The sequence below is a fragment of the Phascolarctos cinereus genome, unplaced genomic scaffold (genome assembly GCF_003287225.1).
Source record: "Phascolarctos cinereus isolate Bilbo 61053 unplaced genomic scaffold, phaCin_HiC Scaffold_2;HRSCAF=192, whole genome shotgun sequence".
In the NCBI taxonomy this organism is placed as follows: domain Eukaryota; kingdom Metazoa; phylum Chordata; class Mammalia; order Diprotodontia; family Phascolarctidae; genus Phascolarctos; species Phascolarctos cinereus.
In genome coordinates, this window is record NW_027555625.1 from 253252716 (window position 1) to 253270121 (window position 17406).

The 17406-nt window shown below is 43.3% G+C and overlaps 1 protein-coding gene across 1 annotated transcript in view; it reads right to left on the minus strand.

Annotated features, from left to right (window-relative positions):
- The window catches only part of CACNA1B (calcium voltage-gated channel subunit alpha1 B), a 252226-nt gene that overhangs the window by 149480 nt on the left and 85340 nt on the right, over positions 1–17406 (minus strand). The window contains 1 exon segment of the mRNA XM_078149926.1: positions 14448–14657. Coding sequence (XP_078006052.1) covers positions 14448–14657 — 210 coding nt within the window.

Below are 17406 nucleotides of genomic sequence, written 5' to 3' on the forward strand. Positions count from 1 at the left end.
AAGATTTTAAGAATACCTGAGCTTCTGAACTTAAGGTAGGAATTAGAATGGTTTTGTAATCAATTGTGGGTAGTCTATGTCCATCTTTGAATTTAAATACTTGCAGTTTTTTTGGAAAGAAGTATTTGGGATCATAGAATATCAGACCTCAGAGAACAGCTAACCCAATCCCCCCCTTCCTCATTTTACACAGGCGGAAATAGGACCAGAGAGGGCAGGTCAATTTCCCAAGGTCACACAGCTAGAAAGTTACCGAACTGGTATCAGAGCTCGTCTTTCTGAATTCCTCAGTGACAAGATGGCTGCCTCTCAGCACTCTGACCAAGAAGAGTGTATCTCAACCCCTACCATCCCACCAAAACAAAGTAAAGAGAACTCCATACTTCTGCTCTAGGAAGCTAAGGACCTTTGTCTTCTCCAATTCCCGCTTCCCTGACAGTCAATCAGTCAGTCAACAAGCATTTATTAAATGCTTACTATTTGCCGGACATGGTGTTAAGCACACTGGGGATACAAGTTGTCATCAAGAAGCTCACAATCTCGTGGGGAAGACAATATACCAGCAATATACAGAGTGGATGAAAAGCATAGAGGAGATGCTTAATCCATAATTGTTGTCTGATTCCCCTCTCCCAAGCCTTCCCAAGACTTTTCCCTCCCCCTATCCCTGGCCACACGTCTTTGGTCTCAGGGGGAAGACCCATAATTCTTCCAAGGATTCTATTCCATGGGAGCCTGTGAGGATCATTAAGCAGATACCAATTCATCCTCTCAGTGACAGGGGTGTCCAACACAGAGTCAGCCAGAGCCTCGTAGGATCCCTAGACAAGCTAGTCCCTACTGAGGGCCACTCCCCAGGCGTGTATAGAACCAAGGGGGAAGGAGAGCCCAAGGGACCCCTATTTGTCCTTTGTCACCAGCCTATTTCTCTGTAACTTATCTCATAAACGTCCTGTGCCCCTGCAGGGACTAGATCAGATGCCTCACGTAGGCAAAAGACTAAACTCAAGGCATCGTCATTCACCTGATGGCAGCAACCTAAGGGGAGAGGAAAAAAATTATCTTGAAGTGGGAACGCGGAGCCTCAGCAGGGTTTGCCAGAAACCACAAACCTTCAAAAACAACAACAGATGACACATAGCGAGGGGTGAAGGACAGTGGGCATCCCTAAAGAGCCACTCTACAAGAGTGGTACACAAGACCACAGAATCAGTTTCCACATGTACGTCGTACACCCTAGGGAGGGCATGGAGGGAGGACTTCTTTTTAATGCTCTGCAAAGGTGTTCTGAGATATATCCTAACCATCGAAGCAAAAAATGTCCCACCATTTGACGTCAGCAAGATAGCCAGATTTTAAGACTGAACTAAAAGATCATGTCACTAACTACTCAACTTGTAGGACCATAGAAAATGCATTTAGAGCCATCTAGTCTAACCCCTTCATTTTATAACTGTGGAAACTGAGGCTCAGAGATGACTTACCCATGGTCACACAGGTAGTAAAGTGAGAAAGATGGGTCTTAATTTAGGTCCTCTGACTCCCAATCCAGAGTAGCACTATGTTGTTGCCTCTACTTATGGAAGCTTTCCAAATATGTTCTGCCCTGTGAAATACGAGGGTGTGGGGGGATGTCTGTATTCCTTGGCCTGGCTAAATGAGAAGGAAGATCAAAAACTAACCCCTGGAGAGCTTTACAATCCACAGGAGTGTGTCTCCACCCTCTACAAAGAAACCCATTTGTAGAGAGTCCTGACTCACTTCATGGTCCCCATCAGTGTGGTCCTGGGTAGTTCTCTGTACATGTCCTTCCAAAGATGTTTATGCTGTCATCTGGGGAGGGGACCCTCCTACCACCTAAGCCAAAGAGTTTTCCCTTGTAACCAACCCACTTTCAGATTCTCTAAGTGCCCCTTTAAAGCTGGAATCAAGTTCAAAAGCTCTTTGATCTTCCTGCTTCAGACTCGAAGCTACAAAGCTCAAGCTACACAGACCCAGACGCACCTACTTGGTCTGGAGCAAGTGTTTCTGGGTGGGAGAGCATGCCTTTAGATAGGTTAAATCCAGTCCCTCCCTTAGGGCCAATAGTAATCTCCCAGGACTCCCCAAGCAGCCAGGCCACTGTCCTCCTTGTCCCTGTCATTTCTAGTCTCTAGGACTGCGGCTCCCCTTGCACCCTGGACTCGTCCTTCTCCTACCCCTCTTCCCATCCCGTCCTGACTACAGTTCCTCCCAAGCCCTCCAGCTCTACCTCCTCCATGAAAATTTCTCTGGCCACTCCAATCCCCAGTGCCCTCTCTGTAGTGCCCACCTACATTCCTCTCTGTACATCCAATAGCTAATCACGTACAATTTTGTATCATGCCTATAGCTGTACTCTTTTCCACTGGACATTCTGTAAGGGAAGGGCACATACTGTTGTATCTGTCCAGCTAGCAAGTGAGGGGTCCTGCATAGGATGGGACTGTGCAGTAGGAGCTCAGTAAGTATTTGCTGCATAAATGACTAAAGCCAGAGGGCAGGCTTCCTGGATTTTCAAGTAAAAGTAAAGGAAAGGAATAATATGATAGAGGACAAAATCATTGGATCTTTGGATTTTAAAGCAGGAAGGGTTTAGAGCTAAAATTTCTCTCCCCACACATATCCTTATACACACATTTTAAAGGCAGGAAAACGATGTTAAAAGACTTGTCCCAGGTCCCTCAAGAAGTGGCAGTACCAGAATTTTAACCTAGGTCTTTTGACTCCAAATGCAACATTCTTTTCCTTAAACCATAACAGTTTCTAGGGGGGAAATGGGCAATATAATTAAAACTCAGTGATAGAATTTGCCAGTGGTAAGGCAGTGCTGCATATGGAGTAAGGCTGAACTAGAAATCCAGGTTATAAGTAAGTAGAGGCTAAGTAACAGCTTTAGTGTCAGAATTGGTTGGTCCTTTCAGGGGGGGAGGTATCAGAAGACCCAAGGTTCCCCAGCCTCCGGCTTCCAGGAGACATCTAATCTCAGGCCCCAGAGGAATTGTACTCCCTCCCCTCTCCCCCCAAAAAAAATCCATCCCTCCTCCAAACTTCCCTATTCCTATTGAAGGCATGACCATCCTCTTCCAGTCCCCCAGTTTTATATCTTCTGAGTCATCCTTAACTCATTCCTCTCCCTCAATTCCCATATCTATTCAGTTGCCAAGTCTCATCAATGATACCTCCATAGCATCTCTCAAATCCTTTTCCTTCTTACCATTCAAGGGTCACTAATTTGACTCATTCTCTCGTCACCTTTCATCTGGAAGACTGCAATTATTTATATTCTTCCAGTTTTTCCTCTCCCTAGGTAGTCTGTCTTCTACCGAACTGTGAAATTAATCTTACTAAGACATAAGTTTAACCAATTCATTCCCCTACTCAAAATGTTCACTGGTTTCCTGTTCCTGAAGGATATAATGCAAACTCCTTAGTCTGTCATTTGAAATCCTTTACAATCTCATATATAGTAGGTGCTTAATAAATGTTTATTGACTGATGCCCCCCTACTTTTTCACATTTATTTCATATGACTTTTATATATTCTATATCTTTGCCAAACTAGCCTATTGTTTTTTTCCCCAAACTCAACATGTCACTTCCCATCTCCCAGCCTTTACATAGACTGCCCCCTCTCCCTACCTCCTAGAATCCCTGGCTTCCTTCAGGGCTGAGCTCAGGTTCCTTTTCCTTGGGAAGCCCTTCCTGATTCCCCTCAATTCTTAGTGCCCTCCCTTCCCCCCCAAAATACATATGTATATGTGTGTGTTTGTATGTGTGTGTATGTATGTGTGTGTGTATATACACACACACACACATATACACACACATATCTGTGTAAATGTTGAATCCCCCCAAATGTAGGCTCATTGAGGGCTGAAAGGGCCTGTTTCTTCTTATCTTTGTATCTCCTGTGTCTAGCATGGTGCCTGTACATGTTTCTTTAATTGAACTGAACTGAATGTGCTTCTGTAGCTGTCAGAACAATAGAGATGGATAGGAGTTCTTTGGATGGAGGTCACTTGATGACCTTGGAAACCAGCCATAAGCCTAGGGTCTTGTGACACGCTGCTTTGTCTAGGGGATGAAAATGTCATTTGGGTCCCAGCATTCGTTCAGGCTGGAAATTTAATTTAACTGTCCTAAACAGAAGCGTTTCATAATGGGATTTAATAAGGGAAAAAAAGTTTGGTACAAATAATCTAATCTTATTTTAAATACATGTTTCAAGGCAATGCCAGTCCTGATTCCTTCTTGGCCTGGTTGTCTGCCCTGTCCATTCCCCTCAGGCAGATAGCAGCTAATCTGTGTCACCCCCTGGCTGACAAATGACATTTCTAGTCAGTCCAGTTCAATTCAATTCAATTCAATTCAACAGACACTTATTAAGAGCCTATTACATGCAAGGCCCAGGGGGAAAGATACAAACATAAAATGGGACAATCAGAGATCACTGGCTATGTCTACACAACCTCTAAACATTCGGATGAAAAGTGAAATGCTCAGTCAGTTCACATAATGCCCATAGTCTGTATTTGGAGAAACAGGCAGAAGGAACTTACTTAACCACAGAGCTTTTAATTTAACTTTTTCATCCAGGTGTTATGATGTCTCAAAGTCAGGGTCATTTAATAACCTACCCCAGATCACACAGCAGGCTATGGTGGATCTATACAGGTCCCTTATCCCAGCACTTAAGCCAAGTGCAATGTTCAGAGAGTAAGAGCTGGCAGCCAATCCCATTTACTAGTAGGCACTGAGACAGGATGCAGGCTGAAATGCTTGAGCCTTAGTTTGTGACTGGTTCATAGGATTTCATTCATACCCCTCCCCCAGGTCAATGGTCACTATTTTCTTACCTCATCCCCCCTCAGCAAGCAGTACCTGCTCTTGGCAGACATTTGCTTGGTTGCAAACCCTAGAACCAGTCAACAACGCAACCAGTACAACCTAGTTGTTGTTGTTTAATCATTTAATCGTGTCTGACTCTTTGTGACCCCTTTTTGGGGTTTTCTTAGAAAAAATACTGGAGTGGTTTGCCATTTCCTTCTCCAGCTCATTTTACAGATAAGGAAAATGAGGCAAAAAGAGTTACGTTACTTGCCCAGGACCACACAACCAGTAAGAGTTTGAGGCCAGATTTGAATTCAGGTCTTCCTGACTCCAGCCCTGCCACTTAATCCATTGTGCTACCTACCTTTCCATTGTAGCATAGGCTGGGAGTTATATGGTCCATGGGTACTCTTTTGGGTCCATCAGAAGCTGGGCTCTAATGAGGGAACTTAGGCCTGAGTTTACACTGTGACCATTTGTATTCTTGCTCCTAAGGATTGAAGGATTGAGCTCAGGCTTGGTTAGACATAGCCTCTCTTGTCCTGGGCAGTACCACAGAATGTACCCACTTCTTCCTCCCCAAAGCTCCCAACCCACCCTTTAATGTAACAGTCCTACCACTGAGTATACACCCCAAGGAAGTCAACATCTAGGAAGTCAAAACACAGAAAGATCTTGAGTGTACCAAAATGTTCACAGCAATACTTTTTGTATGGCAGCAAAACACTAAAAATAAAGTAGGTATCCATCAGTTGGGGAATGGCTAGGCAAACTCTGGTGCTGTAATTAATAGAATTTGTATCTAACTTCTCTCTCTTGAATTCCCTACTTACATTACCAGAAATCTGCTAGTTAGCTCCAACTGTATATCCATCAGCATCTCAAACTCAACGTGTGACCATGTTTTAGAATGAACAGTCTCAGCCCTCTTTCCCATTAAGTCAATAGGCTAAGTTGATGAACAACAGCCACAAAGTGTGTGTGTGTGTGTGTGTGTGTGTGTGTGTGTTGTGTGTTTTAACCTAAGGTCCTGAACTCATTAAAAATGTTTTTTTAAATTTAAATTTATTATTTATTTTAAACATTCATTTTTGAGTTCTGAATTCTATTCTTCCTGCCCACCCTCCCCCAACCATTTAGAAGGCAAACAATATATCAATTATACATATGAAATTATGCAAAACATGTTTCTATATTAGCCATGTTGTTAAAAGAAAAAGGCAAGAAAAATAAAGAAGGTGAAAAAAATTATACTTCAATCTGTAGTCAAGAGTTCATCACAGAGGTTTTCTTACTAGCCTCCATTTCACTAGAGCTCAGTACTGAGGGATTAATGGTAGGCCCGATCTGGGACTATCCCAAAGTGAGCCAGTTTCTTTTAAGATTCAATTCAATCACCACCACCTCCCAGAAGCCTTTCCTGATCTCCTAAGCTGTTAGTGCGTGGGCAGGGAACCTGTGGTCTCAAGGCCACTTGTGGCCCTCTAGGTCCTTAAGTGAAACCCTTTGACTAAATTCAAATTTCATACAACAAATCCCCTTAATAAAAGGATTTGTTCTGTAAAACTTGGACTCAGTTAAAAGGCTGCACCCAAGGACCTAAAAGGCTACATGTGGCCTCGAGGCTGCAGATTTCTCACCCCTGTGCTAGCATCTCTTCCTCAAATTACTTTATCACTTTGTGTTTACCATGCGCAGAATGTGTATGTGCATGTCTGCCTTCCCTGATGGAATATAGACTCCTTGAAGGTAGGGACTACTTTGCTTGTGTCTTTGTATGCCTAGTGCAATACCTGACACATAGTGGGCACTTTTGATAAATGCTTGTTGATTGACTGACTGAGCACCCTAATCCAAGGGCTTCTCAAGAAAACGTGGACCCCCAAGACAGATAAAAGATGAAGTGGCCGTGCAAAAGGTAGGATGTTTTCACAACATGATCTGTGAACTAAGCTAAATTTTAAGCATGTCGAAGAAAAAAGACAGACAAAAGGATCAAGACAGAGAGAAAAGAATAAGGCAGAGAATAAAAATTTACTGGCCTTGACATTTTAATGAAAATAAGACAAAAGGGAAAAATCCATGGCTTTTATAAACAGCTCCTAGGAGAATTAAGAGAAAACACCATGGCTGACTATTCCCTGTGGACTCACAGCGTAACTGTGTCTTGGGGGAGTGTTTCCAGGCATGGGAGAATTTCTCAAAGGTTCAATTCTAGTCTCTTCTCACCATCTCAGCCTGAGCCTCTAAGACTAAGTCTCCTGACCACAGTGCCCTAGGGGGACAGCGCGTAGGCCTCTAATCCCCCAAATTGCCATGGCACAGCATGGCCCAATTTAAGTGTGTAAGATTTCTATGTAAACACTATCACTTGTCCAGTCTCTTATTAGGTGTGGTTTGAGAACTGATCTAGGCCAGGGAATCTGGAAAGACATTCAAGAAAGGGTTATTCTTTGAAATAAAGATGAGCCTGATCTCAGGCCTGCTCCCAGCAAAGACCCTACTTTATCATCCAAACAGTAGGGTTTTATGTGCAGTATATCTTTATATTTTCCCTGGAGTCTAAAGGCAGAGAATGAATCTACTCTTGAAGGCAGGGGTAGGTACAGGGGACATATGAGAGGTGCCAGGAACTGAGCCAACTCACAGGAAAGAAAAGAGGGATGAGTCTCTCCTAGCTGGGCAGAAGAACAAGACTGAAGTTAAGTGAGGGACAAATGAAGCAAGGAAGCAAGCTCTACAAACCTGTCCCCAACCAGAAATGAACCTAAAATGTTGCCTTCTAAGACTCAATTCTGAGACTTTGCATCTCTGGACTTCTCTTTATTTATCTCTCCCTTGTCTGGTCCTCTGTGGTCAGTGGAAGCAAACACCTGAAAGTATTTCAGGTTTGTTTAAAGGGCAGTCAGGAAAGGGGATAGACCAGTACTGCATTCAAACCCTGGCTCTGCAGCTGGGCCAGGGAAGTCATAATCCCAGCAGGCAGGATTCAGAGATGGCATGGAGGAATGACAGGGACATTGTGGCAAGAGGTATAGAGAGTCAGCTTCAGAATATGATGACATGGGTCTAAGACCTACCTCTGACACACATCAGACCAATCAGGAGCAGCCACAGGGACTAACATATAATAAAGGCTTAGCTCCACAGTGGCTTGGAGAAGCCATTTGGCCAGAGCTGGGGGTGCCAGTGTGGTGCCTAGCCCTGAAATCCAACCGATCTGAAATTGGCTGTGCCTTTAAAGATTGGCAGACAGGCAACTAGACTGGCTACACGGCAATATCAGTTTTGGATCAACTGCCCAAAACACCAGCTCATGCATGAGAGCACCTATTCTACAAGGCTACATGGGGAAAGTATCCTTTCTGTACCAAATGATCTTTTTAAGGCAGGATAAGGCGGGATAAGAGATCTCTTGGTATATACATCTATGTTTATGTGTGTGTTCATATATATATATATATATATATATATATATATGGAGAGAGAGAGAGAGAGAGAGAGAGAGAGAGAGAGAGAGAGATACATACATAAACAGCTAGGTAGCACAGTGGATAGAGTGACAGGCCTGGAGTCAGGAAGAGCTGAGTTCAGATAAGTGTCTCAGACACTTAACTAGCTGTGTGACCTTGGGAAAGTCACTTAATCCTGTTTGCCTCATCTGTAAAATGAGCTGGAGAAGGAAATGACAAACCACTCCAGTATCTTTGCCAAGAAAACCCCAAATGGGGTCATGAAGAGTTGGACACAACCAACAACAAAATGTGTGTATGTATTATATATATATATATATGTGTATGTGTGTGTGTGTGTATTATATATATATATATATATACATAATGCACACACATCTATCATATATACATACACACATATCGATACATATCTATACATATCCATTTATACACATATATGTATATATATAGGTATGTATTAATTTTTACAGGGTGACCTAAAATTCTTAGTATAATTTTAAGCTATTAAAGCCATATTTCAGAGTTTGAGTCAGCATAGGATTAGCTGGTTCCAGAAAGTTTTATCTGAATGGGGGGGAGGGCGGGGCAGTCAGGGAACCTGGAAAAGCCCTTGCCAAAGGTGTCTTCTAAAAACTGTATTGATGCTGTGTATATTTTAATATATTCTTCGTCTCCCCCATTATAATGTAAGCTCTTCACAAGCAAAGATTGCTTCACTCTTTGTATCTGTAAACACAGCACCTGCCATGGTGATTGGCACATAGGTGCTTGACCAGTATGTGTTGACTGATCTCTGTTGAACAGATTATAGGCCATTCTTGTTATGGTGATTGGCCTGCAATACTGATTGCTGGGGGAAGCAAAAGCAACACACTTTTGAGGGGGGGAAGGGCTTTGCTTGCATTCTTTTCTGTGAGGCAACTGGGGTTAAGTGACTTGCCCAGAGTCACACAGCTAGTAAGTGTTAAGTGTCTGAGGCCAGATTTGAACTCAGGTCCTCCTGACTCCAGGGCTGGTGCTCTATCTACTGCACCACCTAGCTGCCCCCTTTGATTTCATTCTCTCAGATAGTCCCAATGAGGAAACTCCCTCTGCCAAGGCAGATCGGCAGCTATTCTGTCGCTTGCAGTCTTAGAACCTGACAGGGGCGCCTATCAACACCCACATGGTACTATGATGTAAACTAGAGAGAGGCAGGTTCAAGGTTGTATGACCCTGGGTAAGTCACTCAATCTCTCTGTGCTCTAGGCAACTCTCCAAGTTGCTAGGTTGAGGAGAAGATGTCAACCTCTTTTGGTGGAAGAAGTTTCCTCATCAGGGAGATTCCTATACCAGTCCAATCCCTATATCTCTACAAGATAGAGATAGAGACAGATGATATAGTCATAAATAGAGTAGATACAGATATCTAGTTATCACAGATAGAGAGATAGAATAGACATAGTTATAGACATATTGAGTGTCTCATAAAAGTTTTCAGGATTCAAAGGCATTTTCCACTTTCAATACCAGAAACCTAAATATGTGAAATAAGCAGAATTGAAAAAACAATACACACAATGCCAACAACAATATAAATGGAAAGAACAAAAAAATGGAACTGAACATTGTATAATGATAATGACCATGCTGGGGCCCAGAGAACAGATGAGAAAACACACCTCCCTCCCTTCTTTTGCTGGGGTTGGGGGAGGATGTGGAACATTGTATGTATTGTCTGCTGCTGTTGAGGGGTTGGTTAGTTTTGCTAAACTGCCTTTTTTTGCTTCTTTCTTTTTTATTCTTTGTTACAAGAGCAGGCTTGCAGGAGGAAGAGGGGGAGGGATACAGCTGGAAATGAAATTGATGTAAAAACAAAAGATACCAATAAAAAGTGTTTTTAAAAAGTTAATGAATCAAGACTGCCCAAAGCCTGCCCTGATGCTCTGTCAGGAGTGGAAGATTCAGAAATAACCCAGTAGCCAACTAACTGCCCTGCTACTTATGCTCACAGCCTCAGTATCCTCCTTCATCACTCCAAACCTGTCAAGTCACCTCAATCCTGCCTTCCCTCATACAGCCACCACCCTCTTCTTATTTCTCTCTGATGCCAAACTTCTTGAAGTTGTCCAGATGTATCTGATGTCTCTCCTTTCCTGTTTCTCTCTTCATTAAGGCCCCATTCATCTGGCCCCCACCGTTCTGTTGGAATTGCTTTCTTGGGAGGTTGCCGATTTCCCCCAAGTCACCAAATCCAAAGGCCTTTTCTCAGTTTTTATCCTCGTTGACTTCTCTATATTATGTGGTACTTCTGACCACCAGCTCCTTCTAAACACTTTCTTCTCCTTAGGCTTAGGTTCAATCATTCCTAGCTTTCCTCTTGACATTTTCTCCCTCGACAATCAATCTTATTCATTCCCATGGTCTCGGTTGTTACCACCACCACACAAAAGACTCACCAAGCTCTGCCTCTAATACTGAGATCTCTTCTCAGTTCCAGACCACATCTCCTCCTGCCTGTGGAACATCAATAATAAATAGCTAGCATTTACACAGAGTTTTAAGGTTTGCAACATGTTTTACAAATATTGTCTCATTTTTATCCTCACAGCAACCCTGGGGAGGTAGGTACTACTGTTAGCCCCATTTTACAGTTGAGGACATGGAAGCAAACAGAGGTTAAGTGACTTGCCCAGGGTCACATAACCAATACGTGTGTAGGGTCAAATTTGAACTCAGATTTCCTGACGCCAGGCCCAACACTCTATCCACTGGACCACACAGCTGGCTCTAATGAATGACACATCAACTTTAACAGTCCAAAACTGAGCTTACTATCTTTTCCCCTCAAACCTCCTCCTACTTCTGACTTAACTGTCCCTGCCTATGACACCAATATTCAGCCTAATTCCTATTTTCAAAACTCAGGTGTCATCTTAGACACTGCCCTATCCCCCAGACCTCACATTTAATGAGTTACCACCAAGACCTCACATAGCACCTGCTTTACCCCCCTCTCATGCATATATCATGCTCTATTTTGTATTACATAGCCATTCAAATATGTCATACACCCCTCCTTGAGGACAGGGTCCAGAGGTTCTAACCTAGACTCTTTTTCTCCTCCCATCTAGCATGAGTCTCCACAGATGTCAGGAACTTTGTAAATGCTTGAATTGAAAAGAATTTTGAGATAGGTGAGTTAAACACCTGGTAAACTGACCCCATGCCCACCCCTTCATAAGCAGGGCTTGTTCAGAGTTTAGCCAGGAGCCATAACCAAGCTATTGAAATCCCCCAACACGGTTTGAAATCTAGAGGGGTTTTTTTTCCTTTTACAAGCTGAGAAATTTCCAGAAATTGAATAGCAAGAAGAAATTCTAAATTTATGATTTCTAATTGCCTCTGCACAATAGCCTATTATTTCTCTAATGACCATCCTGGCTCACTGTCCCCACATCCCTTCAGTCCCCCAGCTGGGTCCATTTACCAACCCTCCCCATTCTCTTCCCACCCCGCCTCCTGGACGGCCCCCAGGCTCAGCTGAGAACAAGGAACAAGCCAGCACAAAGGCGAGGGAATATAAGGAAAACCTGGCTGGGTCAACTCCAGCTGTGCACTCTGGTCCTAGTAATAGGACTCTTGTCTTATTGCCTATGACCAACCCTTTCCAGTAAATGGGTCACCATCTTCCTTCTCATTTCCAGACTCCCCCCATGGTAGCCCTCCCAAGATCCCTGTTCCTTCAGGATTGGGGCCCTTGACTTATTCTTATCAGTCTTCCCAGCAACCAGACTCACGTCCAGTTGTGTCCAGAGCCTATGTTTGGGTACTCACTCCCTGACACCAGACTCCGTAATGCCAAACTTTTACCCATCCCCACACCTATCATGAGATCTCCCTAATACCCACTGCCTGCCTCTAAACTTTCTACCTGTCAATTATGGCCACACTCCCAGGACTCTTTACTTGCTGCTGGTCCAACAATCCTCTTCATATTACCTGAGCAGGTACCTTTCCAGATGGCCTGCCCCCATCACCCGGTAGACTTTCTCATCTCTAGTCCAGCCTGTCCTAGAACCTGCCAGTCCCATACTAACTCAGGCTTTAATACTGACAATTTTTACCATTTCAAGACAAACTCAAAGGCAAACTTTCATTTCTCTTTGTATCACTGCAGCAGATCTCAAAGTGTGGTCTTTACCCGTGGGGGTCCTGAGATTCCTTCAGGGGGCCTACAAGGTCAAAACCATTTTCATAAATATACTAATACATTACTTGCCTATTGCAATACTTCTCCCTAAAATACTCTAACCTTAACTCTCTTTTCCAACTTCATATCTGTGGGAAATCCCATTTTATTCATGTATTTCAACCAATGGAATGCATCATGGCAATTTGAATACAGAAGCAGGTAGGAGAATCCAAGCTATTTTTCACTAAACCGGACATTAAAGCAATTCACAAAAATGTGTAAAGCAATGCCATTCTTCTCACTGAAATTTTCATTTTGGAAAATATAATTATGTTTCATTAAAATATATTATTTAATGTTTAATGGGTATGTAAATGTAAAGTCTATATCAGATTGTGCGCTGTCTTGGGGAGGGTAGGGGGGAGGAAGGGGGAGAAAAATTTTCAACTCAAAAGCATATGGAAGTGATTGTTGATAAATCAAAACAAATTAATTAAAAATATATTATTTATATTAAACTATTGTTATTTTAAAAGAATTAAAAATAAATATTTAAAATTTTATAGGTTTTCATTTCTGATGTGGCAAATATCAATAGATATAATCCACATAACCAAAAGCTCTTTGGGGGTATTATCCTCAATAACTTTTGAGAATGACAAAGGGTCCTAAAACTGGAAAGTTTGAGAATTGCTGGCCCAAGAAGAAACAGATACAGTTCAATCCCCCTTCTCCCTTCTTAGCATCAGTGTAGCTCTGGAAGTAAAGTGGTATAGTGGGGAGGGCACAGAACTTGGAATTTGAGGAAGTGGGTTTGAACCCAGTCACTTTGATGCTATGTGATCCCATCATTTATAAGCTATGTCACCTTGGACAAGCAACTTGAACTCTCTTAGAGGGCTCAGTTTCCTTATTTGCAAAACGAGGAGGTCAAATGAGGTCACTGGCCACTAAGGTCTCTTCCAAATGACAAATCATGACCCTATGAATAAATAATAATAATGACAATGATGATGATGATTAATAATAAATATTACCAGGAAGGACTGAAAGTCACAGCTACCAGCAGGGGGAGATAGCATGAAGTTTCAGAATATGATCCCAGACTGGGGATTTCAAGTATCACAGGAAAAAGGGGTCACTGCACATGTAATTAACGGACTTATTCCCACACTGGCTTGGGCCATGGGAGAAAGAGGTGGACAAGAGCAGTATGTACCCTTCCTATGAAGACCTCAAGGAATTAACCTTCAGACAACTCTTTCTCCTCTTTCCCTCCCTTTACTGCCCCCTGCCCTCTACTCACTGTTCCTATTGCCCTGGAATTAAAGGGTTACCACTTGGAATGGGCATCCTGGGGAGAGTGAGCAGCCAGCTAGCAGTGGGAGATGTCCTCCATTCAAGGCTGAGGCTGCTATGAAAGAAGGACCCCTCCCTCCTGCTGAAGGGGAAACTCTTCAATCAGCCCTTCTCAACCATGAGCTGGGAAGGGGCCTGGGGTCTAATTCCAACCTAGCTCCCCCCCATCTATGGTCTAAAACAGCCCAGAGGTCAGCTAAGAGATGCACTGACCAAAGGGCGGGGCCTTTCTGGAGCAGTTGTAGCTTCTTGACCTGGAAATTGCCTGCCATTAGGACTGGCTTCCTGATTTTACTTTGGTCTAGGACCTCAGGCATAGGCTGGAGCACACAGGATTTTAGGCTGGGGGGGACATGCTCCCCCTGCCAGTTGGAGCCCCATTCTGTCCTCTCCAGACAGGCCACCTTAATCCTGACAAAGTTTAGACCAGAGGGAACTCAGAAAGAGAGAAAAGAAAGAGGAGGAAGGAAACAGACAGGAAGAAAGAGGAAAGAAATGATGAGGAAAGACAGGTAGTTGACATATTCAGAAAAGGGGGTCAGGGAAAGGGAAAGGGAAGAAGAGGTGAGCATAGCCCACATACATACACAGAGCATTGGTGAGCCTCTGGGGCTGGTGATAGTGTACCATGGCCACACACAGCGTGTTCAACGCCACAACACAGAGGACGATCCAGTAGAAGGTCTGGGCTTTCACCATGCGGCGGATGAAGAAACGAAACATCTTCTCTTTCCTCCGGAAATAGGAGGAGCTGTCATTCTTCCCACTCTTCAGACTAGCTCGGGCAAATGGAGAACCTGGACACAGAGGAAGCCAAGGGACAATCAATATGCATCCCCAGCCAGTCATTACCTACCCCTGCTACCCTATGTTATTCTGTTCCCTCTTTCAGCTTTAACAGATTATGTTCGAAGGTCTCTTCTATCTCTGACAGTTCTAAGGTCTCTTCCAGCTCTGACTCTTCATGATCCCATTTGGGATTTTCTTGGCAAAGATACTGGAGTAATTTGCCATTTCCTTCTCCAGACCATTTTACAGATGAGGAAACTGAGGCAAAAAGGGTTAAGTGACTTGCCCAGAGTGTCCGAGGACAGATTTGAACTCAGGAAGATGATTCTTCCTTACTCCAGGCCTGGCACTCTATTGGAAAGACTCTGATGTTGGGAAAGATTGAAGGCAAAAGGAAAAGGCAATGGCAGAGGATGAGATGGAGAGATCATAACATGGAGATAATGAACATGAAAGTGGACAGACTTTGAGAGATAGTGGAGGATAGAAGGCCCTGGCATGCTCTGATCCACAGGGTCAAGAAGAGTCAGACACAACTGAATGATTGAACAACTACAAATCAGCTCTGATGGGTTATGTTCTAAGGTCTCTTGCAGCTATGACACCCCATAGTCTAAGATTTCTTGCAGCTGTGACACTCAATGTTCCAAGGTCTCTTCCACCTCTGACAGGCTACATTCTAATGTCTCATTCTGTTCCAACAGGCTATGTTCTAAGGGTTCTTGAAGCTGTGACACTCTGTGTTCTAGGGCCTCTCACAACTGTCACAGGCTATGTTCTAAGGTTCCTTCCAGTTCTCATCTTTCGTGTTCTACGGTCCTTTCAGTTCTCACATTCTAGGAGTTTAGACTTAACAGATGCACATTTCAGTTCACATGGACATGCATAAATGCCCATGTACATCCATCTGAACCCACATACCTTTCACTACTTCAACATACTAATATACCTGAGTGGTTGATAGCTGAGGTTCAAGCTGTCCCCTCATCTTCAACTTTCTATGCCTACAGTCCCCTACTCTACTCTCTTCACCCTCACTTCTCACCTGGACTATTATAACAGCTTCATACCTGGTCAGCTACCTCTCCCCTCTCCCCATGAAGTCCATACTGCCAGAATAATTTTCATAAAGCCCAGCTCAGACCATGTCACTCTTCCAATCCAGCATGCAGCATGGTACTCTAGCACTTACAGGATAAAGTCTAAGCTTCTTGGTCTGACATTCAAAGCTCACCAACTTTATTATCTATACTCTCCTAAAACCAGCTAAGGGCTGCCTGGTGCCTGTGCACAATTTACTCCTTACTGCCTTGCTTCCATATCTTTTCATGAGCTGGTATTCTGCCTAAATGCCTTCCTTACCCTCCCCTTGGCACCTTAGATTGCACCAGAAAATGTTATCGCTAAGCCAGGAGAGCCCTGTGGCTCAAGTCAGAAATTCCCAGGCTAAGGGATGCAGGGTTAGTGCTTAAAGAGCAAACTTATGCACCATATGCAAATTCAGTGCTGAGAGGAAGTTGGAAAATTGGAGCAACCCAGTCAGAAGAAGATGGAAAATTACTCCATTCCAATCAAATAAAGACAGACAATCAGAGGCTTTCACACACAGCAGTAGCAACACACTGTTTTTCTCTCTTTATGCTTGGCCATCAGGAAGAAGAAACAGAAACTGAGAACAGGGAACTTGGAAGAACAGCTGGGGGCCTTCCCTCAGAAAGCTAGAGACAGGAAGTGGATACACCAGTAAAGTGAGTTTAAGCCTGTAATGAAACAAAATCTACCTCACCTTTTGACACTAAGCTGCCTTAAAACCCTAAAGTGCAGGCACTAGAACCAGAGATGAGTGTCTCCTTTGGAAAAGCCTTCTGCTAAAAGTATCAAGGTCAGGGGTGTTAAAGATCAGAGAGTTAAAAATGTATCCTACAAAAGTCTGGGATGAAAACTAGGACTGAATTAAGCAATGATTGATAACAGTTAACCATTAATGGGAAAAGTACCTGTCTGACTTAGGTGTTTCTAATGATTTAAACCTTGCTCCAAATTATAATCTATTTAACCCTAACTATTTAATGCTTATGTGCATACCAAATTATGCTTACCTGTTCTAACAAGAGTTATGCTTTTACAGGAAAAGCATAAACTGAGTGAACAGGTGCTCTAATCTTTGCCTTAGTTAACCACACCTAATGGAAAGCCAAATTGTTTGTATAAAGAAGTAACCAAGGCAACCCTAGCAATTTGTGATGAAATGACCCTTCCCTGCTATTAGTGGAAACTATGTACATAATATTAATAACATGTAAAGTATTGGTGAGATTATAAAATTGTATGATAGGAAGTGTGAGTCAGGTCTGGCAATTGGGCCGGGCCAGATTTGAAATGTACATTGGACCTAGCATAGCATTCTAGATTTAGAGTTGGTAGGGACCTTAGGGACCTCTTAAGGCCCACAACTTCATTTTGCAGATGAGGAAACTGAGTCTCAGAGAAGTTACATGACTTGCTCAGGGTCACATTGCTGGTAAGTGTCTGTGGCAGGCTTTGAACCCTGATCTCCCTGGCTCCCAGTCCAGTACACCATTTTGCTTCTTAGTGTTTTAAGCCCTGCTTGCAAGATCTAATGCTACAGAAGCCTCCTCAAGCATGGTAGAGGATGCCATCTTTGAAAAGAGAAAAGAAAAGGAGTCAGTTCTGGGCACTGGCAAGAGTGTCTTCCTGCTTGGCCTGTCCCCAGGGTTTGTGATAGTTTTGTGGAAA